Source organism: Meriones unguiculatus, chromosome 8, assembly GCF_030254825.1.
Source record: "Meriones unguiculatus strain TT.TT164.6M chromosome 8, Bangor_MerUng_6.1, whole genome shotgun sequence".
NCBI lineage: Eukaryota > Metazoa > Chordata > Mammalia > Rodentia > Muridae > Meriones > Meriones unguiculatus.
This window is the reverse complement of record NC_083356.1, coordinates 104875971-104903430: the sequence shown is the minus strand read 5'-3', so window position 1 is coordinate 104903430 and position 27460 is coordinate 104875971. Positions and strand designations below refer to the sequence as shown.

At 39.7% G+C, this 27460-nt stretch overlaps 1 protein-coding gene across 8 annotated transcripts in view; it reads left to right on the top strand.

Annotated features, from left to right (window-relative positions):
• Positions 1-13011, top strand: part of Scn3a (sodium voltage-gated channel alpha subunit 3) — a 115309-nt gene extending 102298 nt beyond the window's left edge. For all 8 annotated transcript variants that reach the window (XM_060390311.1, XM_060390313.1, XM_060390312.1 and 5 more), the window contains 6 exons: positions 2331-2603; positions 3413-3466; positions 4277-4414; positions 5509-5613; positions 7759-8029; positions 9781-13011. In XM_060390311.1, the coding sequence (XP_060246294.1) occupies positions 2331-2603; positions 3413-3466; positions 4277-4414; positions 5509-5613; positions 7759-8029; positions 9781-10976 (2037 nt within the window). In that variant the 3' untranslated portion in view covers positions 10977-13011. The remainder of the gene's footprint in view (positions 1-2330; positions 2604-3412; positions 3467-4276; positions 4415-5508; positions 5614-7758; positions 8030-9780) is intronic.
• The last annotated feature ends 14449 nt before the right edge of the window (positions 13012-27460 follow it).

The following is a 27460-nucleotide window of genomic DNA, read 5'->3' as shown; positions in this document are numbered from 1 at the left end:
TATACAAACACTAAACAGGAGGCCATAATATAGATGCAAAAGACCTGTAGAGTAAAGAAGGGAGGGCAGAATATATATTAATATACATTATGTTTATATACTAATATAAATAAGATAAAATGTAAAGACAGTAAATTCCTAACATGATATTTTAAGACAAGGAACCTCCAAAGTTGCCACTGCTGTTGGGCTTAAGATAGTTTGTTTCCCCAGTGACACTCCCTTGGAGAAAAGTAAGTAGCTATCAACTGGAGATAGCTTTGGGGCTAGGAATGGGGGAATGTACCTCCTTCCTTCAGATCTAGGACCCCATCTGGTGCAGATCCTTGCAAGCCCTGTGCTTACTGCTTCAGTCCCTGTGAGTTCATGTGCACATCAATCCCATTGATTCAGGCCTTGTTTTCTTGGTGTCCCTCATCCCCTCTGGCAGTTACACTCTTTCTGCCTCCCCTGTTGCAAGGTTCCCTGAAGCCTGAGGGGAGGGATTTCATGGAGACATCTCACTTAGGGCTTACTCCATTGCCTTACTCTCCGGATAATGTCTGGCTGTGGGTCTCTGTATTTGTTCCCATCTACTGCAGGGAGGAGCATCTCTGGTGAAGGCAATGATCTAGAGTATAGCAGAATGCCATTTTGGAGCTACATTTGTTTGTTTATTTGTATGTTTAGAATAGGTTCTTGGTCACCCAAGCAGTATTGGGTATGGGTTCCATCTCATGAAGTGGGCCTTAAGTCAAATCAGATTTGGGCTGGTTACTCCCACAAAATTTGTGATTACCTGGCAGGCAGGATGCCATTGTAGATCAAAGCATTTGTAGCTGGGTTGATCACATTTCTCCTTTGGGATCCTGCAGAGTACTTTTTTTGTATCAGACATGCTAGGACATCAGTGTAAAGGCTCCTTGTAGACACCAACTTGAGTTCTCTGTGTTCAGTGAGTTGTGTGAGTGTTGTCTTCCACAGCTGGGCCTTAGCATCAGTATATGGAGAGCAACCTATAGTCTAGGTAACAGCCTAGGTTGATTGGACCTTCTTGGCAAACAGCCATGTTTATAGTTTATGTCAGAGAGGAAATCAAATGAACAAGTCTGAGAACTTATAATTTTTCTCTGATCTGAAAAATATTCTTGATTAGTATTTTAATTCCTATGGAACACCTATGATTTCAGCTAAATAAGAACATTTATAGAGGTATATAAGAAGTCACTGTACATAATTTTAATCTGAAAAGAAATAACAAGTGTAACATACATGACTTAATGTCTAAAGGAAAGAAAATTCAATAACTATAGAAAAACACTACAATTTTGGATTTCAGTTTTTGGTCTACAATTTTTTCCTGTCTATTTCTAAAATAATGTTTGTCACATTTTTAAATAAAACAATAGTTTCCTTGAGTCTGAGCACTGAATTGTGTAGTCCACTATGAACCAGAATGAGTTGGGTTAGAGAAGCTCCTTTTGCTACCCTTGAGATCTTTAAAAACATCTTAGTTTTTCCTGGAGTCAGAAATAAGAGGTGACCAGGTTTTTTCTTCACTAAGCAAGTTAGTCTAGCAAAAATGAATAGTGTAGGCTCAAGGAGAGCATGTAAGGGGATTGACAAATAACAGTAAGAGGATATATTAGGGTTGAGTTAGGGTTAGGGGTTAGGGTTAGAGTTAGGGTTAGGGTTAGGGTTAGGGTTAGGGTTAGGGTTAGGGGTTAAGGTTAGGGTTAGGGTTAGGATAGTATATATTTAATACTATTATGTCTAAAGATATATCTGACAGTAATTCGTTCCATGTTTAAACGACTGAGATTTTTCCAATATCAAACAAAAGACTTATAAAGCCTTAATCTTTACCTTCGTGGTCATATAAATGAACCTGACCCGAGGACACAGATTTAATGCATTTTTAATGTATTATTTGCGGAAGAGTTGCATTCTTTCTCTTTCAGATCGTCAGTAATTCACTCACGTTCACAAAAATTAACGTGTGTTAGAGCAAACGATTACTTCTGTTGCCATTTAACGCACATTTTCTCCTTACCATTTTTTCCCTAGCGAACATTTCCTGATTCCATCTTAGCATATCAGGTTTTTCTCATTATTACTTTTCAATTTTTGTTGAATTTTTGCTTTCCCTTTTTGCTTAGCCCTTTGGCTGCATTGTTTGTCTCCCCTTATCAATATGAAATAGAAAACACTAGAAGAAAGATTCTGGGGCTAGAAATCTACCCAGATACCCGTTAACCTCTTCCAAACGCTTCCAAAGTGCCGAGTGCATTATTCATACCTGCAAATGGCTTCCGCTTTAACAAGGTCACGGCTCTCCCGTCCTCTTGCAGGTGGTCGTCAATGCGCTCATTGGCGCCATCCCCTCCATCATGAACGTGCTGCTGGTGTGTCTCATCTTCTGGCTGATCTTTAGTATCATGGGTGTGAACCTGTTTGCCGGGAAGTTCTACCACTGTGTCAACATGACAACAGGCAACAAGTTCGACGTCAGCGAGGTCAACAACTTGAGTGATTGCAAGGCCCTCGGCAAGCAAGCCCGGTGGAAGAACGTGAAAGTCAACTTTGACAACGTCGGGGCGGGCTACCTGGCCTTGCTGCAAGTGGTGAGTGGACCCTGAAAACATTTCAAACGTGCACGACCTAAGATTCTGCGTGTGGTGCACTCTGAGTAATTCTTATTTAAAAGTAGGAAGGTAGTCGGATGACAGCTCAGCCTAGTTGTTTCACTTTTTCCCTAGGAGTGAGTTTTTTTAATGTTTTCCACGGGATTTCTTATCTCTTCTTCCTGCGTTTTTCTCCTTCTCTGTTATTTCAATTTTTAACTTTCTGTCAAAACTGTGTATATTGGAATGCCAATCACATGTTATATGTATGCATTAAATGTGTGAATTTTAGCCAGACAGACAGGTACCATAGTAACGTCTGGAAATAATATGATACTGTTACATGCAGAAATGTAGCTCTCAAGGGATACTTTTCAAAATATGTAGCGCTTCATATTTTTAAACTTCACGATAGCATATTTGTTAATCAGTTACTAGTGAAAATGAGCTTGTTTGAATAGAACCATGATCTTCAACCACATTTTGTCTTATTGTTGGAAGGTTTTAAGAGGAGATTAAGATGGGATTTTGTCAATCAAGTCTCCATTGTGTTTTTGTACAAAAAAAAAATAGCATAGAATAGCACCCAAGAGAAGAAAAGAAATCCTAAATTGTAAATATAAATTTTGATATTCAGAAGTAGGAAGGTCCTTGATAACACCTCATTTGAATCATTTTAACACCTGTGTAGAAAATGTCATGGTATTGTATGAAAAGGTATTTATAACAATGGAGTTGTGTTTACGTCTGGTAAATGCGATAATCTGGGTGAGATATTCAAAAATAATTCTAATATGTATTGTGTACAGGCCACATTCAAAGGCTGGATGGATATTATGTACGCAGCTGTTGATTCTCGGGATGTGAGTAGCCCTCCAATACTATTTGCAGTTACTAGACTGTCCATGGTAAACACTGATGAATTGAACTGAGGGACCCAGAATCTATATTGCATAAAATTAAAGTATTTATAAATACAGTAGAAATTATTGACAGGATGCTCATGTGTAGATAGCAGTTTGGTTACTGCGGGTATCATGTGTAATAGATAACTTGTCTACTCTGAAAATTTCTCAAGTTACATGGAGTATAAGACATCAGATTAGCCTGGCAGATAGAACTATTTAGAGTAGGAAGGTAGCTCAGGGCAGGAGTCACCGTTTTTCTGTTTCTAAAGAGAACATGATCAGCCAGTCTATAAAGCAGCTTCCAAGAATATTAGAGCCCAGATGAGCCAGCCGACTTCAAGGAAACTCAGGCTCAGAAATACAAAGAACTGGTTAAACCATGTCTGTATTTTCCCTCTCAGTTGCTTTTCTGCTATTAGAGCTTTCTCAAATACAAACTGAAGATATTGTAAATACGTTGGGATGCTGATGATGATAAAGTAATAGGCCCAAACAGTTAGCTGAATTTGGGATCAGTTTTAATTGTGCTGAGGAATATCTTTCAGGTAGCTTACAATGGAAAAAAAAAAAAAAACAAAAACAACCTACTTTTGGATTTTAAGAGTAATATTTTCAAATGTCATGCTAGCTTTACAAAATAATTATTTCTGTAAAATGGTATCTGAAGACATAACACAAGTTCATATTATGTAACTGTACTTGCTACATTATTTAGTCCAAGGATTCATTTTGCTAATAGTATTAAATATTCTCACTGTTGTTTAGGTCAAACTTCAGCCTGTTTATGAAGAAAATCTGTATATGTATTTATACTTTGTCATCTTCATCATCTTTGGGTCGTTCTTCACTCTAAATCTGTTCATCGGTGTCATCATAGACAACTTCAACCAGCAGAAGAAGAAGATGAGTATTTCTTACTTCCTCCTCCCTCCCTTACTCAGAACAACAGTGTGTCATAGAGACAACCAGACACTTAGAGTCATGACAGACTTAGATTGTGTTTCTATTATTTTCATTCTTACTCTGTGGCCAGTTAATCTACTGCTCCTACTCAGTGGCTTCCCTCTTTTCCTCCATGGCACGGTCCAGCTGTCTGTATATTTCAGACCGAGAAATATAGCCATTACTTCAGCAACGATTATCCAGTTCTTAGCACAGCTTATGGAGGCTTTCAGGAATTATCCTCACCAATTTCTAAGCCTCATATTTTCCCACATCTCATTTTTATCCTCTACCCTATTACGTTCTCACTCCTCCCCCACCAGCATCGCCAACAGCACTTGTTACAAGGCCCCTCCATGAATCTTCCTGACCTTTTCTGAACTCAGCCACACACTAGTTGCTCCGTGGCTTTGTATGTGATATTTTCTCTTCCTGAGATGCATTGCCAAGCAAACTCTTCATTGTCATTTAAAGCCTTAAGCTTAAGCCTGGCTCTCTCAATTTTTGTTGTGTCTACAGTAACCTTCCTTCCTTCTTCCTGTTGATTTATACTTGACTTTTTAAAAACTTCTCCCCCTTTGCACACTCTTGTACATTTTTCCACCTACCTTTTTCATGATCTAGCCACATAAGGAGCATGATATCATGTTTTATACCTATGCAGTTCTCATGCCTATAACATTGTTTGGTACTCAAAAATGTTAAAGCAACAACAGCAAAACTGCTGAATACAGCAGTAAAACTCTCAACAGTAAAAGAGGTAAAAGAGAAAGAAAAGTATTTGGCTCCATGAAAATATTTGAGGACCTTAAAATTCATTGTGAACATTATATAATCCAATTAGGTTGCTGTACTAATCAGAATTTTATGTGCTTATGGGCTTTGCATAATATTAACGTCTTCAGTATTTCACATAAATGGTAGAAGCAGTATATTTAGAAAGATAATATCCATTTAAAATTGAGACAAGATTAAAGAAAGGCTCAGAATTATTTTAGTTAAAATACTGTTGTAACACAGGTTGGGATTGTAACCAGGCTATTCCGTGTGTTTACTTTGGAGGTCAAGACATCTTTATGACAGAAGAACAGAAAAAATATTACAATGCAATGAAGAAACTTGGCTCCAAAAAACCTCAGAAGCCAATCCCCCGACCCTCAGTAAGAAGGCTTGTGTTTTTTAAGAATCTAAAACAGTGTTTCAGTTGTAGTATCTGGATCAGAACATATTGGGCGATGTTACCAATCAATAGCACCAATCTAACCACAAATCTCATACTGTGCAAGTACTCTACAGCTGCAAAACTCAGTAACAGGTGTCACTTCTTAAAACACTGGAAAATTCCTGATAGTTGACGAGCTGCAACCCAGAGTTCCTAAGAACTGGCCCCAAAACAAGAATCACCCTCCTGCTGCTCCTCTAACCTTATTGACATTTCCTTTTTTTATTTAGCTCAAGGTTCCCAGATGGCCCATCCCATCAGCACTTCCTTTCTCTGGGCTCTTGTTTCCTCCTTTCCTTCTTCCCTTTTTCATGCTTCCCTATATATTTAAATTCATGTCATTCTTCACATTATCTATCATGTACATATATATATATATATATATATAATTTATATATATATAAAATTTAGGTTCCACACATCACAAAGCCATTTGTCCATTTGTCTTTCTGGGTTTTCACACTTGAGACAAGAAAATATTCCCAGTTTGCTTTGAAGCAAAACCTGTCTCAAAATGTTTGCTTCATGCAAAGAGGAATAAAGATTATTTAGATGCCCGCTCTGAAACACTCCCTAATGTGAAATGGCATGATGATGGTGACTCACACTCACAGAACTGTAGCCTAGCTCATCTACCTCTGAGATAGGTAAAAACATAGGGCAACTGAAGCCCATGAAGATAACTGTTCCCTTGGGCAAAAAAAAAAAAAAAAAAAAAAAAAAAAAAAAAAACTTTGATCAGCAAAACTCATAATTGAAAGGATTCATGAACCTTATCAGTGACTTCACCTTACTATATGTTTAAAAGTAATTAAAACCAGGAGATGTAAGATGAGAAAGAAGAATGGGAAGATACCTCCCACAGAATGGAATGAATGAACCTGCTTCACCAAAGGTCATTGAAATGTTGAAAACATGGTCGGTTTATGACCTTGGATTTTCCCATAAGACATGGGATTTTGTGTGTTTATCATGAATTATTTTTAATTATCTAATAAAACCACATGTAACATTTGTACTTAAACAGAACTCTAAAAGCATATGTTTTCTAAAATGGGTATTAATTATACAAGCATTTCCCATGCATTTTAAAAAAGATGTTTGTGGGGGAGAGCTATTTTCCTTATGCATATTTCTGTGCACCATGCGCATGCCTGTACCCATGGGGGGGGGGGGCAGAAGAGGGAGTCAGATACCCTGGAACTAAAGTTACCAAAAGTTGTGAGCCATCACTGGGTACTACTCATTGAGCCTGGCTCCTCTGGAAAACCAGCCAGTTCTCTTTCTTAGCTACTAAGCCATCTTTCTTATCCTTTCATGCATTTGTTGTTGTTGTTGTTGAGGAATAAATAGGGAAAGATGAAGAGGAAAAAAAGATTTGTTTGTTTATTTTTATTTTACTTTGCATGAATTGATGTTTTGCCTACATCTATGTCGGGGGGGGGGGGGCAGCTCCCCTGGAACTGGAGTTACAGACAATTATGAGCTGCCATGTAGATGCTAGGAATTGAACCTGGGTCCTCTGGAAGACCAGCCAGTGCTCTTAACCACTAAGCCATCTCTCCAGCAAAAACAGCTGAATTAACAAACTCAAAAGCATACAAAAGTACAAGTGGTAGAGCTGAATTAATTTAATTAGCATTAATCGAGGGAAGAAAAGAAGGAATACCAGCAAATTCTTAAGGTAAAGGTAAATGATGAATGAGGCAGAATATTCATCTAAAAGTCTATATTTACTTTTTATGAAGTCTTCGATACTGATTGAAACCACTTTTATAAAAATTATCATAGTTAATCAAACAGCTTCTACATATTTTCAGCCCATTGCCACCAGTTTCTGTATTATTTTGCTCTGCCTTCCTATAAGACCAAAATAAACCAAGCATGTTTGTTAGTAGCATGTGGTGTGAGAGCTCTCATTAAAAAAAAAAAAAGAAGTGAAATAATGGAGCTCACAGATTATTTGGGGTACTGAGGGGAGGGTTCATTCCCCAGGCCACCTGCGGGAAGATCTTACTTGCAGTGTAGCCAGGTCACTATTTGTTCAACGTGGACACGAACCCTATCTCCTCTCCCTTTCCAGAACAAATTTCAAGGGATGGTCTTTGACTTTGTAACCAGACAAGTGTTTGACATCAGCATCATGATCCTCATCTGCCTCAACATGGTCACCATGATGGTGGAAACGGACGACCAGAGCAAATACATGACCCTGGTTTTGTCCCGAATCAACCTTGTGTTCATCGTCCTGTTCACTGGGGAGTTCGTGCTGAAGCTCATCTCTCTCAGATACTATTATTTCACCATTGGCTGGAACATCTTTGACTTCGTGGTGGTGATCCTCTCCATTGTAGGTAAGAACAGTTCAATGATGGAGACGTGTAATTCCAGAAAACATTTTCCCCAAACCCTGCACGGAGAGGCACTTGGGAAGTAATGGAGTGAGCAAACTGAAAAAAAAAAATCTGAAATTTGAGATTATTCACAAAGTTAACTGGTTAGAAATTAAATTATTGATACCAGATTGGAAGAGTAGGTGGAGAAAGCAGGAAGGAACATGAGTACATTCTCTCTGCATCCATTACCTTACTCCTTGCTGGGAGAGAATAACCGACAAGAAGCAATTTAGCAAAGGATATAGGATACACTCTGTCCTGGTGCAGAAAGCCTGGCATGGAGCCCAAGTCATAGCTGGTTAAGGTAAACCTACATTTGGGGACGAAAGTGAGAACAAGACATTGGGCTGTGTGCTATAAAACCTCAAGGAATCCCCCACTGCCACCATGACCCAATTCTCCCAGAAAGACTTCACCTCCTGAATTTACTACCACTAGCTGCATAGCAAGGGTCCAAGCACTTGAGCCCATGTGAATGACAAACCACAACATTCTGGTACTGGTAAACAGAGTCAGCCTGGGGCTGAAGGGTAGGGACATGCTTTTAAAACACATCATCTTAAGACAGTAGTGTTAGTACTTCTCTCGGCCACTGTCCCACTGCTATGAAGACATAATGTTTATATGAGAAAGCCTTTAATTAGGGGCTTGCTTACAGTTTTAGAGGGTTAGTCCACGATCATCATGGTGCAAAGAAGATAGGGATGGTGCTAGAAGAGTAGCTGAACACTTTGGCAGCAAGCAGAGAGAGAGAGAGAGAGAGAGAGAGAGAGAGAGAGAGAGAATTGTGGCTTGGTATGGGCTAAAGCCTCAAAGCCCTAAATATGACTGGCTAAATAAATAAATAAATAAAGTCAACGAAATGATCCTAATGATATTCTGTTATACTCATAGACAGGAGCCTAGCATAACTGTCATCAGAGAGGCTTTTAAAAAATTAATGTTTATTTTTATTTGATGTGCATTGGTGTTTTTGCCTGCATGTATGTATGTGTGAGGCTGTCAGATCTTGGAGTCACAGACAGATGCAAGCTGCCATGTGGGTGCTGGGAATTGAGCCTGGGTCCTCTGGAAGAGAATTCAGTTCTTTTAGCCACTGAGCTATCTCTCCAAGTCCCATCAGAGAGGCTTTACCCAGCAACTGATAGGAGCAGATACAGACATTCACATGCAAACATTAGGCAGAGCACAAGGACTCCCATGGAAGAAAGGAAGGAAGGACTGGAGGAGCCAGAGGGGTCAAACACACCAGGAGAAGACTATCCACAGAATCAACTAACCGGGGCTCATAGGAGCTCACAGAGTGTGAGTCTGACCTTGGTCCTCTTTAGGTCAGATGTGGTCCACTTGTCTCAAGCTAAAGATTGTCACTCTCATTGAGGATAATGAATTGAGTTTTTTCAGAAATAACCCTTACTTTAATTGCCATATTTCATGTATAGCATTGAAGTATAATATTTGGAAAGTATAATCTTGAATTGACATAATACTTTGGATTTTTACCAAAAAATATATATAGTCCTTTATAAAATTGTTACAGAATCATTTAATAAAATTCTGAAACGTTTAAATGTAAGTATTAGAGTGGATTCAAATGGTAGTTCAGGTAAGTTTTTGTAAGTATATTTTTTAAAAGAAGACACACACATACAGCATTCCTACAAACTTCAATATGATCACATTTATCTGGCTTCTCTGCCTTTCCACAGGAATGTTTCTCGCAGAGCTGATAGAGAAGTATTTTGTGTCCCCTACCCTGTTCCGAGTCATCCGCCTGGCCAGGATTGGCCGAATCCTACGCCTCATCAAAGGCGCCAAGGGGATCCGCACGCTGCTCTTTGCTCTGATGATGTCCCTTCCTGCTCTGTTCAACATCGGCCTCCTGCTTTTCCTGGTCATGTTCATCTACGCCATCTTTGGGATGTCCAACTTTGCCTATGTTAAAAAAGAAGCTGGAATTGATGACATGTTCAACTTTGAGACCTTTGGCAACAGCATGATCTGCCTCTTCCAAATCACCACCTCTGCAGGCTGGGATGGACTGCTGGCCCCCATCCTCAACAGTGCGCCTCCCGACTGTGACCCTGATGCAATTCACCCTGGAAGCTCAGTGAAGGGAGACTGTGGGAACCCATCCGTGGGGATCTTCTTTTTTGTCAGCTACATCATCATATCCTTCCTGGTCGTGGTGAACATGTACATTGCCGTCATCCTGGAGAACTTCAGCGTTGCCACTGAAGAAAGCGCCGAGCCCCTGAGCGAGGACGACTTTGAGATGTTCTACGAGGTCTGGGAGAAGTTCGACCCGGATGCCACTCAGTTCATAGAGTTCTGCAAACTCTCTGACTTCGCAGCTGCCCTGGATCCTCCCCTCCTCATCGCCAAACCAAACAAAGTCCAGCTCATTGCCATGGATCTGCCCATGGTGAGTGGAGACCGCATCCACTGCCTGGACATCTTATTTGCTTTTACAAAGCGGGTCTTGGGTGAGAGTGGAGAGATGGATGCCCTTCGAATCCAGATGGAAGATCGGTTCATGGCTTCCAACCCCTCCAAGGTCTCTTATGAGCCCATCACCACCACTCTGAAGCGCAAACAAGAGGAGGTGTCTGCTGCTATCATTCAGCGTAATTACAGATGTTATCTTTTAAAGCAAAGGTTAAAAAACATATCGAATAAATATGACAAAGAGACAATCAAGGGGAGGATTGACTTGCCTATAAAAGGAGACATGGTTATTGACAAATTAAATGGAAATTCCACCCCAGAAAAGACAGATGGAAGTTCCTCTACCACCTCTCCTCCTTCTTATGATAGTGTAACAAAACCAGATAAGGAAAAGTTTGAGAAAGACAAACCAGAAAAAGAAAGCAAAGGGAAAGAGGTCAGAGAAAATCAAAAGTGAAAAAGAAACAAAGACATGTCTTTGTAACCAATTGTTTACAGCCTCTGAAGGTAAATTATATGTGTCACCTGGACTCCAAGGGGAGGTCCACGCCAAACTGACTGTTTCAACAAATACTCAAGGTCAGTGCCTATGCCAGTGACCTCTGTCACTGCCACTCTGTGCAACAGGGTATCAACATTGACAAGAGGTTGCTGCTTCCATTTACCAGCTGACACTGCTGAGGAGAACTCCATTGTGAAAGTGACCATCGTCAACACCACAACCACGAAACACCATGAGTACAGCGCTCCCGTCCACTCTATTTTTAACATCCACATTTGCCATATTTTTACAAAGTCTGTTTCAGTGGATCATCTCGGTCCCCAGCTCATAGTCTGTTCATAATACCATGTCACTATTTTTGTAATTGAAGTTTACGTTAAGGGAAAAATATAAAAAAAAATCTTGTGTTGTTGAGTCTACATGTTTCTCCAGTAATCATAAAAAGATATTTTGCCTGAGAGATGAAATTATTGCTCATATCTAAAAATAAATACATAAATTCTAATGTTAACAGTTTCAAAAACTTCCACTTTCTGGATGGTGTTATCTTACAAGTATTTTAGTCTGTTTTGTTCGTTTATATCTGAGCAGTTATGTGCCTGTAAAGTCTCCTCTAATATTTAAAGGATTATTTTTATGCAAAATATTTTGTTTCAACAAGTGAAAATTTTATTCTAAGTTTCAGAGTTCTATATTTAATTTTGGTTAAATACCCTCCTCCAAAAAAGTTATCTAATACTTCTGTTCTAAAAAAAAAAAAAAATCTATCCAAAGTATCATTTTAGAATAGTTGTTCCATTTTCTGTGGCAGTATTTCTTTGCCATCTTCTGCTCTCAGCAAAACTGACAGCTTATGTCAATTAAATACCCTCTGTTATGTAAATAGTTATTTTATTCTGTGGTGCATGTTTGGGCAAATATATATAAACGTATATATAGCCTAATACATAACTTCTATTCATTCAAATATGTACCACAGTGTATGTGTCTTTTGCAAGCTTCCAACAGGAAGGTATCCTGTACCATTCATTACACAGAAATAGTTGGAAGGCTATCACTAATGCATGTTAATATTGCCTAAGCTGCTCTATTTTAATCAACCCATTTATCACAAGTTTTGGTAAGAAGAGTCACATGTTGGTGGTAGAAAGAATTCAATCTGCTCTCTGTCTACACGCCAAGAAGATCTCTTTGTTATTATTTTAAAACACCTTTATTTTTGCATTGTTTATTCAACTTGAGTATCACAACGTGTCTTTACTGATTTAAAGGAGACACACTGTATAGGGCCTAGTACCAAAACCTATACTTCATAGTTTGCTAAAAAAAAAAAGTGCAAAATTTGTTTAAATATAAATAATGTAAAATATAATCAGTTTTCTTTGTCAGCATTTGTACATAAGAAAATTATTTTCAGGTTGATGACATGGCGATTTATTTTACCTTATCCTTTTGCTTTTTATTTTTAATCAAAATTCCAAACTTTTGCATCCAAAAGACTTTTCAACAGATAATTTCCTAAAATAAAAGTTAGACAATGGGTTTTGTGGATTTCTTTGTTATAATATATTTTCTACCATTCTAATAAGAGATATGTTGGTTAAAATCTCAAACCCTGACCATTTTCTACCAACTCTGGTTGCCTGCAGATAATCCTTCACTCATGGAAGTTTGTTTTTTTTTAACTCAACTTTTGTAGTATTTGCATATGCAGACTAGGCTTATTTTTTTAAATCCTGCTGCACTAAAGCTATCATGGACATAACATGGGCTCTGTCCTTTTTAGCCAGGAACAAAGTGGCAAAGTTGTGCAATTACCTAACATGAAATAACTTTTTTTTTCACACACCAAAAGTTTAATGTTCATTCTTTTTACAAAACTATTTACTGTAGTGTATTGATGAACTGCATGCAGGGAATTGCTACTTCTAAAAGAATGGTGAGCTACTTCATTATTGAGCCAAAAGAATAAATATTTCTTCTTCTTCTTCTTTTTTTTTTTATTTCTGAATCTCATTTGTTGGACTGAGTTGTTTTTTTTTTTTTTAAATTATTGGCAGGTAAAAATTTACACAACTAAAGAAAACCTGTATTTGATTTGACATTTGTATTCATAAAAGTTCACATGAGTTTTGTAACACCCTGCTACATTATCTACAAAGAAGTTTGTCAAAATAAAGACTAGTTAAAAGCATTCTTGTGAACTGTTTTTTCCTCAAAGGGCCAGCCCATAAGATGCAAGCTTCAGTTTTCACAGTATTGGCAGTAACCCTCACCAAAGGCTGTCAATTTCAGTTAATGTCTTGAACTACCAAGAATATAATCTCAACGTGTCTGGGTAAATGGTATGATGGTGACTACCATGGAACTCACCATTTATTTCTGAAACACACTCTGCAGCCTCTTAGTGACACAGGGGTCAAGAATTTACATTAGCTTTTCAGGGTCTCTCGCAGGTTTGTCAATTCAAAACCAAACCTTTATCTCAACAGGAAACTCAAGTTGTAATGAATGTTTTTAAGAAGACTTGGATCTGAATATGTGTTTTATAATATCCCCCAAATAAATTCCATAGAGAGACTAATGCGATCCACTCATTAGCTTCTTCATATCCAAGCCAATTTACAGGTTTCACCAATACCAGAGAAGCCAAATACTGACTTGCAAATTCCTAAGTCCTTTAAAGCATCTTGATGTGTAATCACTAACAAAGCGTGGGGGAGCAACCAATTAATGTGCATTATATCAGTGTCACAGTTATCCAAAGTAGTTCATAAAGGCAACAGTTGCTCTTTGGGTGGATGACACCTAAATGAACATCGGTAAAAAGTCCCAATTTATTTCTAATATCAGAGATCAGACCTCTACTCTTGCCTGATGCGTCTAAAACAAAAAGGGGGAACTGAAGAGAGCTGCGTAATGCCGCTCCTTAAAGATGGAGCTGGTTTCCGCCTTCCACCTTCCCGATGGTGAGTGCTCTCTGTCATGAAAAACTCCACATTTGGCTAAGGCTGAGGATCTGGCTTGCTTCCATGTATGTGGACCTATCTGCATTGCCCACGTGGCACACTGGGGTTGGCTACCCAGAGGCTTTTTAAGCTGTGGGCTGGCTTTCCCCAGGGTCAGATGATTGTTCAAGGTTCCTGAATAAACTGCATTGAAAAAAAATTACTTTGAAATTTTGTTTGAAAAAATAATAGTGAATCAATCAAACTCTTCCTCCCAGAAGTAACAATATTATGAAATGAAGAAAACTTAGTTTTAGTAACAAGAGCTATTGGTATAAAATAGTTGCTGATATTTTTTTGTGTTTGTTTCTTTGTTTGTTTTTGAACAGTATAAGGGAGATGAACATACTTATTTTCAAACATTATAGCCAATGATGCTGAACTATGTAAAATCACGCACCTCACTGATATTTTAAGTAAGTAGTGTTATTGAAAATTAAATGGTACCGGGCTAAATATTGTTTATTATGATTAGCCCTACAATTTCTATGGCGGTATTATCTAACCTGCTAATCAATAAGACACACACACCTGTTGGATTTTACAATTGTCTTATTTTTACAGTTGGGCTGGGCAGATATTTCCACCTACACTATGTCAATAACTTCCCCATTCACCTCCCAGCTCCCATCCAATACCATCAGCCTTAACTATTCCTATCTGGCCTATCACCCATCCACAATTTCATAAGTACTTGTTGATCCTTCACGTGGAACACTCCTTTTCGTGGAGTCCTTTCTCCTGGCCCATGTGGTTCCTTTTCCACACAAACCCATTGTGGCTTCTCTCCTTCCCCTGTCTGCCAAAGCCTGGAACCCTTAGCTACGCCTACCTCCTTCCTCCTGCCCTGCTACAGGCCTCTTAATCAACCAATCAGGGATAATAGGGAATATTCCTTTTCATCACGTGGTTACAGGAGATACTGTAACACTGTAACAGTATCCATGGCAGGGTGGTAACCAGATCTCAGGGCACTGAAGTAAGCAGGAGACCAAGTCCCAACAAGGTAGGCTACATGAAAAACATTTCTGTGCATTGCCTCCACTCAGGGTAAATGTACTAGAAGTCAATGTTGACATTTTATGAAAATGTAAGATGCTCAGGAACAAAAGTCCTAAAACATGTCTTCAGTTCCATTTTTGGCATCAGGTTAAATGTGTAATTCCTGTGTCCCTCACATTCTCTCTCTATTATCGCATGATTATCTTGAATTAGGGCTGTTTACTATCCCTTGTTACCAGACAGTTAAAAGTTTCCATTTGGCTTCTTAATCTCACAATATTAAAAATAAAATAAATGAAATAACGAAATAAAATAAAAACCCAGAGAAGGTCAAGGACAATTTTAGTAGAGTTTAAGAGAAGAACAATGGGTTGAGCAATCTGTAATTTTAAGTGGCTGCTAGAGGAGGGAGGTGGAGTTTGGGAAACAGAAGACCATGCATGGAAGTGAGAAAAATGAAGAAAGCCAAGAGTGTCAGAGAAAGCATGCTTTGGCTTTGGGCTGGTATGGGAGGGGAGAAGAGATAGAGAAAAGGGGGAAGGGGAATGCCACAGGTCAGAGGGAGCCCCATCCTAGGCCCTTTTCCCCAGGACAAAAGATTGCATCAGGAACATTTGATTAGGAAAAAAAAAGACAGTTTATTAAAAAATGGAAAATACTCCCATAAATGAAAGTGGGCTGGAGGAAAGAAGCCCAGGCACTGGGCCACCAGGCATATAGCCCTGTATGGGACATTTATGCAGACTACCTCTTCCAAGCTTGTATATAGGGCTTTCTCAAGCCTGTTCTGTTCAGCCCATGAAGCCCAGGTATAGATCAGCTTCCAGCCTTTCTCTGATAGTTCACTATCATTGTTATTGTTGTTGTTGATGATATTTCAGTTTTTAGTCTCCATTTTTCTGTCATAATCATGCCCATTTTTATGTTCAAAATTAAATTGCATGTTCAAAGCGAACTGTGTCCTTTAAAGAGATGGTAACATTTACCTAGAAAACTGCATATTGTTAATCTGTGTCTAAAACATTACTCAGGAAACAGAAAGAAATACAGCATTCAATCTGACATGAACCACATGAAGAAAAATGTCTTCTTAGAGTTCGAGGATACTCTAAAAAACTGAAAAATGGGTTGCTCTTTTTTCTCTGTGTTACTGAATTTTAACAGACAATGTCTGGCATACAATATAATGTATTAAAGCCATTAAGTCACTAGTCATTGGAAAATTGTCCCAGAGGAGTAAACGTGATTGTCATTAAAAACATTTAACATACCACCTCAAGAAGTTGAGTTAATACATATTTTCAACCACTGCTTTTATTACAAAAGAATTAAAGATGTGTGCCATTCTCTTACAACCCATAACAGTATGTTGCTGTAGACAAGCTTGTTAATATTTTGATGCATTTGATCATGGCTACTGTGGCCCTTCTATCTGCTATATTTCTCTTCGTTCCTCTCCAGAGCCTTTATGTCCTCCATAATTCTGGTGACCTACTGAAGGACATATCTAAAACCCTCCATACTAAGCAGTACCCAATCATCTAGAAAATCGATTCTCCTTGTTGCCAAGTAGGAAATAACCTCTCTAATGTCCTCTACAGATGCTCTGGCACCACCATCTCTCAGCCACTACAAACCCAAGCCCACCTCCCCGCATACCGTATATTCTCCAACAACTCAACGCTTTGACATGGCCCCACTACAGTTGCTACTTCTTTCATCTGCCTGCCCTCTTCCTTCCCCTTCTCTCTTTTTAATTCTTTTTCTGGACCAATCTTTACGACCTTCCTAAAATTGTCTCAAACACCACTGTCCTTTGAGAAAACTCAGACTTTGATGAAGGCAGCACTGCCTTCCTCTCAGTGGTTCAAATGCACCCGAGAGCTGGCATTTGTGAAAGTGCGTCATCATTGCTTCCTAGTTCTTTCAGCTCTGTGAACAGATCATAGGTAACACCATTAATTTTCTCACCTATGTGAGTGTATTTCCTCACAGTAATAGCAGAGTGTATTACTGTCAGTATTTATATACACAAGTAATAAAATTAACTACTTCAGGAATATGGATGAAAATAGTATTTTTAAAATATTTACTGAAAATAACTTTTCATCTTATTATCATCCACATTGGCACAATCCACCTTATGATCAGGTGAAAAAAAATCACACACACTATGTACCTCATATCTATGGATCAGACATAATAACTATCATCTAACAGATATGATGGCACCAAAAAACTTAACTAAATTAATTCTATTAGTGAAACAATAGTTTCATTTGATTATCTTCAATTAGAAGTATGCTGTACAGCTGAGGTTTCATTTCAACACTTAGTCATGTGGATCTTGATTTTAATAATTCACAGGTATGCTGGTAATGCAAGGATAATTTCGGGATTTAGCATAACTTTTAGCATGCAAGGAGACTACTGCCCTAAAGCCTACGGGTCATCAGATATCTAAGGGGAGGGACGATAAGGTTTTAAATAGGCTGCCTTAATGCATGGATGAACTAAAAACCAAGCCAGAGAAATTCTCTCAGGCTGAGGAAACATGGTGAGTGGGCTTTGAAGTTGGACTTGCTCTGTAGTCTTCCTTCCAGGGACCCTGCTTGCTTAGGATTGCCTGCTGTGGTGGTTAATTTCAATTGAGTTTAAATGCCTAAGGGATTGCTAAAGCACACCAGGGGCGATGGCATTTCAGTTAGACTGCGAGATTCTGGGGGTTCTAACCTAACAAAGGAACCATCTGAAACTATGAGACAAATCTTTTCTTTAAATTGTCTCATGGATAATTTGGGCACAGCTATGAAATGATAACCAAAATAATGGAAAAACAACCAGAAAATACTAATAAAATTAAAGCTGGCATATTTCTACTATTAAAATGAAAACAGTTTGAAGCGTCCTAAGTGTTACCTATTAAGCTTTAAAACCTATGCTTGCAGTCTTCTGAGCTCCAAGGGGATTGGGTGGCCCTCACCACTGGAGCTCTGCCATCTTATTGATAGCACACACAGCTTGTCTCCTAGGTTTACGCTGGCACCACCTGTCATCTGTAGCAGTCCTTGTTAGATGCCCCACAGCTTTGGCTCACCTACTACAGTGGACGCTTCCCGTTCAACAACGGCCTCTAAGGAATTCTGAACCTGTCACAAGGTGGCAAACACAAGTTGCTTCCCATGCTCCCCAAATCAATACCATGCAAATGACTCTTACATTGACAAGTCTGGCTACCAGCTAGAGTGCAGCCTAGGTGTCCTTGGTCCATACCTTCTGGTTATTAACCCCCAAGTAAATGATTTCTGTTATCCCAGTGATGCTCCAGCTTCATCCAGCTCAATGGTGCTTATCTCTTACTATAGCTGTTGTTTTTCAGTCCCAGCTTGACCAGCATTCCATCATCACCGTGAAGACCAAAGGGTTTCACTCCCACAGAGCTGGTCTTTTGTTAATCATAGCTGATTCTTCAGCCCCAGATGCTCAGGACACAGGGATTCTCAGTACAAAATTTCACACAACTGGTCCCAATACAATCTTGCTTCCCTCTTAAATCTCACAAGCCAGGTATGATGATCTTGTCAATCCACTATCATGATCAGGCAAAATTAAAAACAATTCTTTCCTGAGAGCAGGGTTTATTTTTTAGAAAAGGAAAAAAAAAAAAAAAACACATAAAATTCACAGAATGTGTGGTAAATCAAATCAATCACTAAGCCCCCTTAAGAGATCTGGTTGTTTATATGACTTTTTTAGCAAAGTATGCCATGCTACTGATACAAATATTTAGAAGGCAATTAGAAAGGTACAACATGTCTCTTTAGCAAATCAACATCATTAGCTTCCTTACTAGGGCCTAAGACATCCTCATCCAAATATTTTGACTGGCTTATGGTACCAGATGGGAATTTCCCCCTGTGAATCCTCGTATCCAATTGGAAAGCAGTGGTTACCTCTAAACAGTCTTGCTGCACTGTCCCAACCCAGGCTGCAGGCACCTACTGGTGCCTTGAGAGGCGGCCAGTCAGGAGGAAGCTGCATGCTGCGATTCTTGACTTTCAGCTGGTAAGAAACTTTAACTGGATTCCACAGAAAACAAACCTTTGTCTGAGTTCTGTATTTTGAAACAAGGTCTTACTCTGTCACCCAGGCTAACCCTGATGGAACTCAGTGGACAATCCATACTGGCTTCAGACTGTCAGTGATCCCCCTGTTTCAGCCTTCCAAACACTGGAATAACACTCAGAAACAAAATATTTCTTTTTATCCTGTAATTTCAAATTGCACACAAAATTTCATTTAAACGGATAATATGGGCACTTTTTTTTTGTTTCAAATATTCATGATTCATCACAGCAATCTTACCAGGCTAGGGGAGCACTTGGCTTTCCAAAGGCCGTTAATACTTGAATAAACTCGGTGCATCAGAAAACTAGAATCACAGTTAAACTTAGCACAGGAGCGGAGGGGTGTGAAAATATACACCAGATGCTAGAGAAAAAAAAAAAAGATACCTGGGATGCAGCTTTCTTGCTGGTTATGAATGCATGGATTTGGGGTAATAGAATTATGTAAAAGAACACATAGCATTATGTAAAAGTGCACATAATTTGGCAAATTGCTTTAAAAGCAGGGAACTGAGGTGATATCATTCCCCCAAAATGGCCTCTCCTTAGCTCTCAGAGATGTGTAACTCCAAGTAGCCTCCCTAGAGGACACATGGTTGTCAAGGAGACAAGGAAGGCCCTCCTCGTCTACCCTCTGAGCTGAAACCAGCAGGGCTGGTTTGGGAGCAATGTGCAAACACAACAGTCAGCCTTTTTGGTGCTGACAGTGAAACACTAATCTATAATCTAGTGCACTGAAAGAGAAGAGGAAAATAACCCCCACATAAACATACACACATACACACACAAACACGATTATATGTGCACACATACACACAGACACATACAAACATACACAAATGCACACACACATACACACACACACCAATACACTGGCATTAGGAACAAAAAGCATCTCTTTAATCATCTATGTACTTAGCTAAAATTTAAATAGATAAAAGTATTATCTTTAGAAAAGCCATTTATTTTTTATAAGCTCCAATAAGGGAAAAGCTACTACCTACCTGAAATAACTTAATCTCTCCATATAAAAACCAATGGTTGTTAGTAATTTTTAAAAATATATTATGAAAAGAATATTTAAACTCTTTATGAAAGCTGTGTATCACCATATTCACTGACATCTTTCAGTCAATAAATCCAGTAATATATACAGAAAGATGAGCACAAGCCAAAACTCAAGAATGATTAAAACACAAATAGAAATGTATAGTACCATTCAAAGAACTTCTTTTTCATCAATATCCCCTATTTATGCAGCAAAGTAAAAAAAAAAATTTTATTCAACTAGAGCTTAAAAAGTAATTAAAAGAAAAATAAAAAATAGCCAGTAATAAAGGCCAAAGTCTGATAAGTGTTTAACTAGTTGTAAACATAATAGACCCTCTTTTGTTTTTCTATAGTTCTGTTAAATTCTAAACACAGATACTTTAGTTAGAAAGTTTGTTTGACATCTTCGATGTTTTTTATGCTACCCTGAATCCTTCAGTAAAAATACAAATATAAAAAGAGTATATAAATGCAAAAATTATTTCCATGTAAACGATTTGATTGTAGCCAACTACTTCTCTTGAAACTAATTTCACAAGAAAACTCACAAAATCGTTTTAAGTCTTAATATAAAAGTACTGTAGATGTATTGGCTTATACAATGTTCAGTCAACTGTAACCTACAGCAAGTGGAAGACCGGTCTCCCCTTGATTTGCCCTGCCTACACAGAATGGGGACCCCCTGCACCGGGGGCAGCCTAAATGACCTGCTGCACACGAGTTCCCCTTAACACTCACAAGTAAACAGAGAGAGGCAGAAATAATCATCCTGAATAAGGTAACTCAGAGCCAGGAAGACAAATGTCACTCGTCCTCTCTCACAGGTAAATATTAGCTTTTAATATTTGATATATGTGTGTTTTAAATCGGAGTGGCCACTGGAGTAGGAAGACTAGCTAGGGTCTGTCTTCATTAAGGTTTTTACAGGTGTGAAGAGACACTTAGCGACTGTGGCAACTCAGACAAAGGAAAACATTTAATTGGAGGTGGCTTACAGGTTCAGAGATTTAGTCCATTATCATTGTGGTGGGAATCATGGGGGCATACAGACAGACATGATCCAGGAGAAGGAGCCAAGAGTTCTACATTGAGAGAGAGAGAGAGAGAGAGAGAGAGAGAGAGAGAGAAAGACAAGGAGAAGGGAGAGGGAAAGAAAGAGGAAGGAGAGGGAGACTGAGCATCTGAATTATTAAAGCTCATCCCATGACAAACTTCCCCCAACAAAGCCACACCTCCTAATAGTATCACACCCTATGAGCCTATGGGGGCCATTTTCGTTCAAACTACTACAGGGCCCTCCAGTGGTATTTCAAGGCAAGAATGATAGAAGGCAAGTGGTATGAAGGGGGAAGGGAGGAACAAAAGGGTTAAATAAGATGTGGATTATAGTGCAGGGCAGAGAAGAGAGCATGGGCAGATACACCTGACACGAATGACCTCTGCAAATGTCATATAGAAACCCACTACTGTAGAAATTCCCTAAAATGTATACATATGCATTGATAGAATGGGGTTTTAAAAGAATGTCCTGTAACAGTTTAATAATGCCTCTATGGCATTGCAGACACCATGGGCTACCTGATAAAGACCCTAGTTCTGGGTCTGTGTTACCTCTTTTGGAGTTGCTGCCTCCTGAAGTCCCCTAGACACCCCTACCCAAACTTGACAAGCTATTGTCACTACTTTGTTACTCTCCAGCTGCTGCCAACCTGAAAGCTTCATTCCTATTCACTGGTTTTCACACTGTTAAAGAAGTAGCATAAACACTACTAGGAGAGAAAATTTATCAATATTCATACCTATCAGTGAAATCTGTGGACTATCATAGTGACTGGCCTTGCAAAACATACCCACGGGTGGGCTAGCATGCGTGGGTGTTTGGGAAGTAATCAATACTTTCTGATTGGATTTAAAGCCTTCTCCACAAGACAGAACTCCTACCTGGTTCTGTTAACTGAGCCAAAAGCCAGTGGCTGGCTAGGTCATACACCCTAAGAGATAACCTAATACTGCTCTTAGTCTAGTGAATAGACATAGTAATGCACTGCTCCTAATGCTTATGTCTGTGCCCACAGATTAGGACATCTCCCAGTCCTCCCCAGAGAAGCTTCTTTTCTCAGTATATGGCAGTGAAAACTCACAGTGGGCCGAGACTGCGGAGTGCCCAGCTCTAAATGTCACATCTATATCTGCAATGTGACTCTGTTCCCGAGGAAACATGCACAACCATCTAGTGACCCCAGACAGGATACTGATAACAGACCAAAGTCCAACTTGGTAAACCAATGAGTCTTATTAGAGTTACTTAGAGAGATACTGATTGAGGTTAATTACGGGAGTAGACAGCTTCATCACCAATTACAGCTCAAAGGATAGCGTCATCACCAAGAGCCCTTGCCAGCATGGCTGAGAGCCCATGAAAGCTGCCAGCCTCAAGCATGCTACACAATCTTCAGGCAGCTAACAGGTTGGAGAGAGTGCCCTTTCCAAGTGACTCAGTTGGTCTGAGGCTTTTCCAGGCAGCTGGGCTTCCCCAGTCACAGTAGTTTTCGCCATTCCTACTTTCAAATTTTACTCCAACACACCGGTCTAACTTTAAATATGCAATGATCTCTTAATTTGTAGTTTTCATTTGAGAGATAAAAGAGCAGAAGTTATTCTGCTTCCCCAGATACTATTTTTAAGTAATTCCAAAACAGAGAATGTCATAGATGTCTGAACACTGGAATTAGCGTTCATTTTTAATGTATACTAGATGCAAAATTATTTTCAGATATAATTCTCTGTTGTGCTCATTTTTAAACGATTTTATTTGGAGTGTTTAAACCTCTACATCTCTTCCACCAACCCTTTAACCCTAGGTAGGAGAGAGAAGGTTAGTGGGGAGAGGAGGTGCAGACCCCTTTACTTCTCCCAGCTCTTTAGGGTTGATGGGTTCTTTTGGGACTACACCAGTTCCCCATCAACAGCAAATGCAGCATGCAGTCTCCTCCAAGCAGCTGCACTGAAACATTTCTCTCTGTCTGTCTCCTCCAAGCCACCACACCATCCATCTCCACTCTCTCCAAACTGCCACACTTCTCTTCCTGGGCTCTCCCATTTATCTCCGTCAAAGTCCTAGACCACACACTTCTCCATGCTGCACGAGGCAGGCCACTACCAGTTGACAAAGATCACGCCCCACAGGAGGCAATTATCAGCTGTGAACGAACTAAAGCTCAAACTAAAATCCCACACTTGAAATTAAAACAAAAATATACTTATGTAATATAACTGAGCTTTTAAAGAAACCAAAGCTTCCATTACAATTCTCATTTGCATGTATGGATTGCAATAATCAAGATTGCTGTAGACTTCAGAGCAGCACATTTCTACCTTCATCTATTCTTTGCATGTAATATGGTTGTGGGGCCTTTGGATTCTTGTCTTCTGCTTTATTCTTGATTCCAAGTAACATGACTGCAAACATGCTTTAAAGAAATAAAATTCACTTTCAACCCAAAGCACTGAGCTTTGAACAACACATGGCAGGGACAGTAATCACTTACAAAATAAAATGATGGACCCCAAAGCTCAGTTTTAAAAGATCAGTCCTCCTCAAGTTAAGTTGTGCTTTTTGGAGCTTATTGTGGAATTGAGCTTCTTGGAGCCTGCCAGCTGGAAACAAGCTCTGTGCTCAGGTTTCCAGATTTTTCTACCTCAGGATGATGCAACATGCTCATTTGCAAACTGCTCTTTGCTCCAGAGTTGTGAAAAGCAGAAGTTTCTCCACGTGTGGTTTTGTAGACTAGACTCCAAATGGCTGTGCAGCTGTAACATATAAATGCAAAGCAGTTCCTCCTTTATCTTAACAATTATTATGAATTTGTGAATAAAAAACATAGTGAACAGTTACTATACACCAGGATACTGTATGACAAAGGTCCATAAAATTGATCTTATCTACCTCCTAAGTTACCGAAATGAGGTAAATCTTATCAACCCTACTTTAAGTATGCAAAATTGGAATTTCAGCACCACTGGAGACATTGAAAAGGGCAAATGCAGATTGTGTTTGTGCCAAAATCTGTTCAAAGTCAGAGCACTTTGGGTGTAGCCTGTAAAGCTATGAGACCTATTAGCTATTACAACAGTATTTTTAGTCAGCATTTTCTGTGACTTCACATTTAATGCTGTTCCATACCCATCAGATATCTTCTTAGGTAGATGTGATGGAACGTAAAGTAACTCCCCCTGTTGGTGCCCTTGAGCCTAAAATAATTTAATTTCAGAAAAATTTAGTCTGCATATAAAGCCTGATTACATTCGCTATTCTGTTCTGGACCTGGGAAAAGACTGACTAGGTAGACATTGTCCTGCCCAGTTAGAGTCAGAGGACGCTGACACACACAGAGAAAATAACTAAATAATTAAACATACAGCCAAAATGGGAACAATCTGTGGAGACAGTGAGAGAGAGGCGAAGGCCAAATGTAAGCAAGGGAATCCACAGTCACAGCTGATACAGGGTTTTAGCACCTTCTGTGCCCGACTCTATTAATGTTGAGAAAACAATGACTAAGAACATGCCCTCCTCTGCTCCCCTACAGGTTAGTGACTCAGGAGGAGCACACGGAGGCAGACAGCAACATCAGGGCTGTGGAAGGCTATTTGGATGTGCCTGGTGCTGAAGTAGCTAAAAAAGAAGCTCTTTAAGGGAACAAACTAAGACCAGGAAAAAAGCCTTGATGGTTTGCAAATAATATTTAGTGACTTACCAGATGAAGTGAATGAATGAACAGGGAGAAGAAAGTGTGAATGGGATCTTCAATCCTGCTGCATTACTTACTTTGCTGTTTCCGTGGCAGAACATCACGAGCAAGCCTAATTACAGAAGACTTTGATTTTTTTTAAAGAGTTATCTATTTATTATTTATACAGCATTTTGTCTGCATGTGTGCCTGCATACTAGAAAAGGGCACCAGATCTCACTATAGATGGTTGAGCCACTATGTGGTTGCTGGGAATTGAACTCAGGACCTTTGGAAGAACAGCCAGCGTTCTTAACCTTTGAGCCATCTCTCCAGCCCCTAATTACAGAAGAAAGGTTTTATTTTGGCTTATAGTCCCAGAGTGTTAGAGTCCATAATGGCTGGGTGGAGGCAGCCAGCAGCAGGCATCGTGGCAGGAGAAGGGAGCTGAATGCTGAGGGTTCACATCTCAGATAATTGTGAAGTATGAAGCAGACAACGACCTGGAAATGGCGTGAGTTTTTAAAGGCTCAAATCCCATTTCCTATGACACACACCCTCCAACAAGGACACGCCTCCTAAACTTGTCCAAACAGTGCCACCAACTTTGGACCAAATGCTCAAATGCGGAGGGAAATGTTCTCATTCAAACCACATGATAAAACACCACGACCAAAAGCACCTTGAGGAGGAAAGTGTTTGTTTCATCAGTCCCTGCCTCCAGAGACCATGGAGGAGCACTGGCTACTGGCTTGTTCCTCGTGGCTTCTTCAGTTTGCTTTCTTATACTATCCAGGACCTCATCTCAGGGGAAGTACCACATACAGTGAGCTGGGCTCTCCCACAACAATGATAAAAAAATAAATAAATAAAACAATTAAAAAATAATAAAAACAGCCCCATGGTCTTGTCCATAGGTCAGTCTGGAGGGGAGTATTTTCTCAGCTGAGGTTCCCTCTTCTCAAACGACTCTAGCTTATGTCAACCTAAAGACTAGTCAGCGTACAACCACACTGTCGAGGCTGGAATTAGAGCAATAGGATTGCTAAGCGGTTAAATGGTTAACTCTTCTGTTTTTACGTTCGCACACTGTGTTGGTCATCATTGCCCTCTAGCACATCTTGAACTGTTTGCTTCCAGAGTCTGTGGATTCTGTGCTGAATGACTAAGACGTCCAGATCCGTTAGCAATCTCCCGGTGGAGACTCAAGCGCTATTCAACAGCGGTAAATGTATCAGCAGTGATGGGAAGAGGCACACTTAATAGGACTCCTCTGAATTTTCATCGGAAGAGAAAACTGGTGCGAGCCCAAGCGGAGGGAGGGAAAAAGGCTGGATTCAAAACTTCTGAAGCTGGTGGGATTCTGAAAGAACGCCCTGGGCCTGCGTCCTGGCTTAGGAGAGTTTACCATGCAATCCTGGTGACCTGAGTTTGATCCTCAAAACTCACATAAAGGTGGGAGGAGAGAGAGTCAACTCCACAATGTCCTCTAATCTCCACACATGCACCTTGGCACACCCACTCACACGTACACGTCATGCAAACACTCCCCCACCATCACACACACCTTTGGAAATAAACACCAAAAAGTGAACAAAAATTTTTAAACAATTTAAAAGTATACGCTGAAGTGAAAACATAGGCAATATTAGCTCATAGGTGACTTCCAGAAAATAATGGTATTTAAAGTAGTAAAAGTAAGATCTACTTTGACTTCTACCTTACAGACAAATCTAGACTTTGGGCATGTCTGAGGAGGGTCCTGTTCCAGGCCACACTGCCTATGTTAAGTCAGGTGGTCAAAAGCTATTTCAACTCTTCCCCCTGGGGGGAGGGTAAGTCTGTATTTCCTAAGGGATGCTTTTGTGTTCTATGGCTTGTCTAACCAAGAGGTTTCAACAGTGGAATGTTTTGAGGAATCCTGAATGTGGCCATAGAGAACACTCTAAGGAAAGCAGCCTCTTTTCATGGAAGCTAACAGTCCTCAGACCTGTTTATGAAGAAAGACCAGGTTAGCCAAGCAGAAAGGTCATGGGGGAGAAGGGTTTGTGAGTCACCTCTGAGCTCTTGTCCTGTCAGGCTACAGGCAGATATGAGAGCAGGTAGGAATGGCAATCATTGACTGTGTCCCTGGCTTCCAACTGTACATCTGTCCCCTTTGAGCAATGCCTCCTCACAGAATCATGAGAAGGAATGAAAACAACATAAAACCTCTGGTCTATTGATCACAACTACTACAGTGGATAATTAGGGAAGCAACTCTCAGACATTGTAGCCTGGAACCCTAGAAATCCCTAACACTTTTCTGAAGGGGGTCTCAAGAGTAGAAGCGATTTGCCTTCATCAATGTTGACATTTGCATGAAAACTTTGGTGGAGAACTGCTGATGTCTCAGTTTGAGTCAAGCCAGAGACCACAAGGGCCACATTGAGTCCTGTGTGTGGCTCACATTTTATTGTTCTCTCCTTTTTTGTCTAAACCCGTGCCAGATGCAGCCACAAAATTTGTTTCGTGAATTTGAC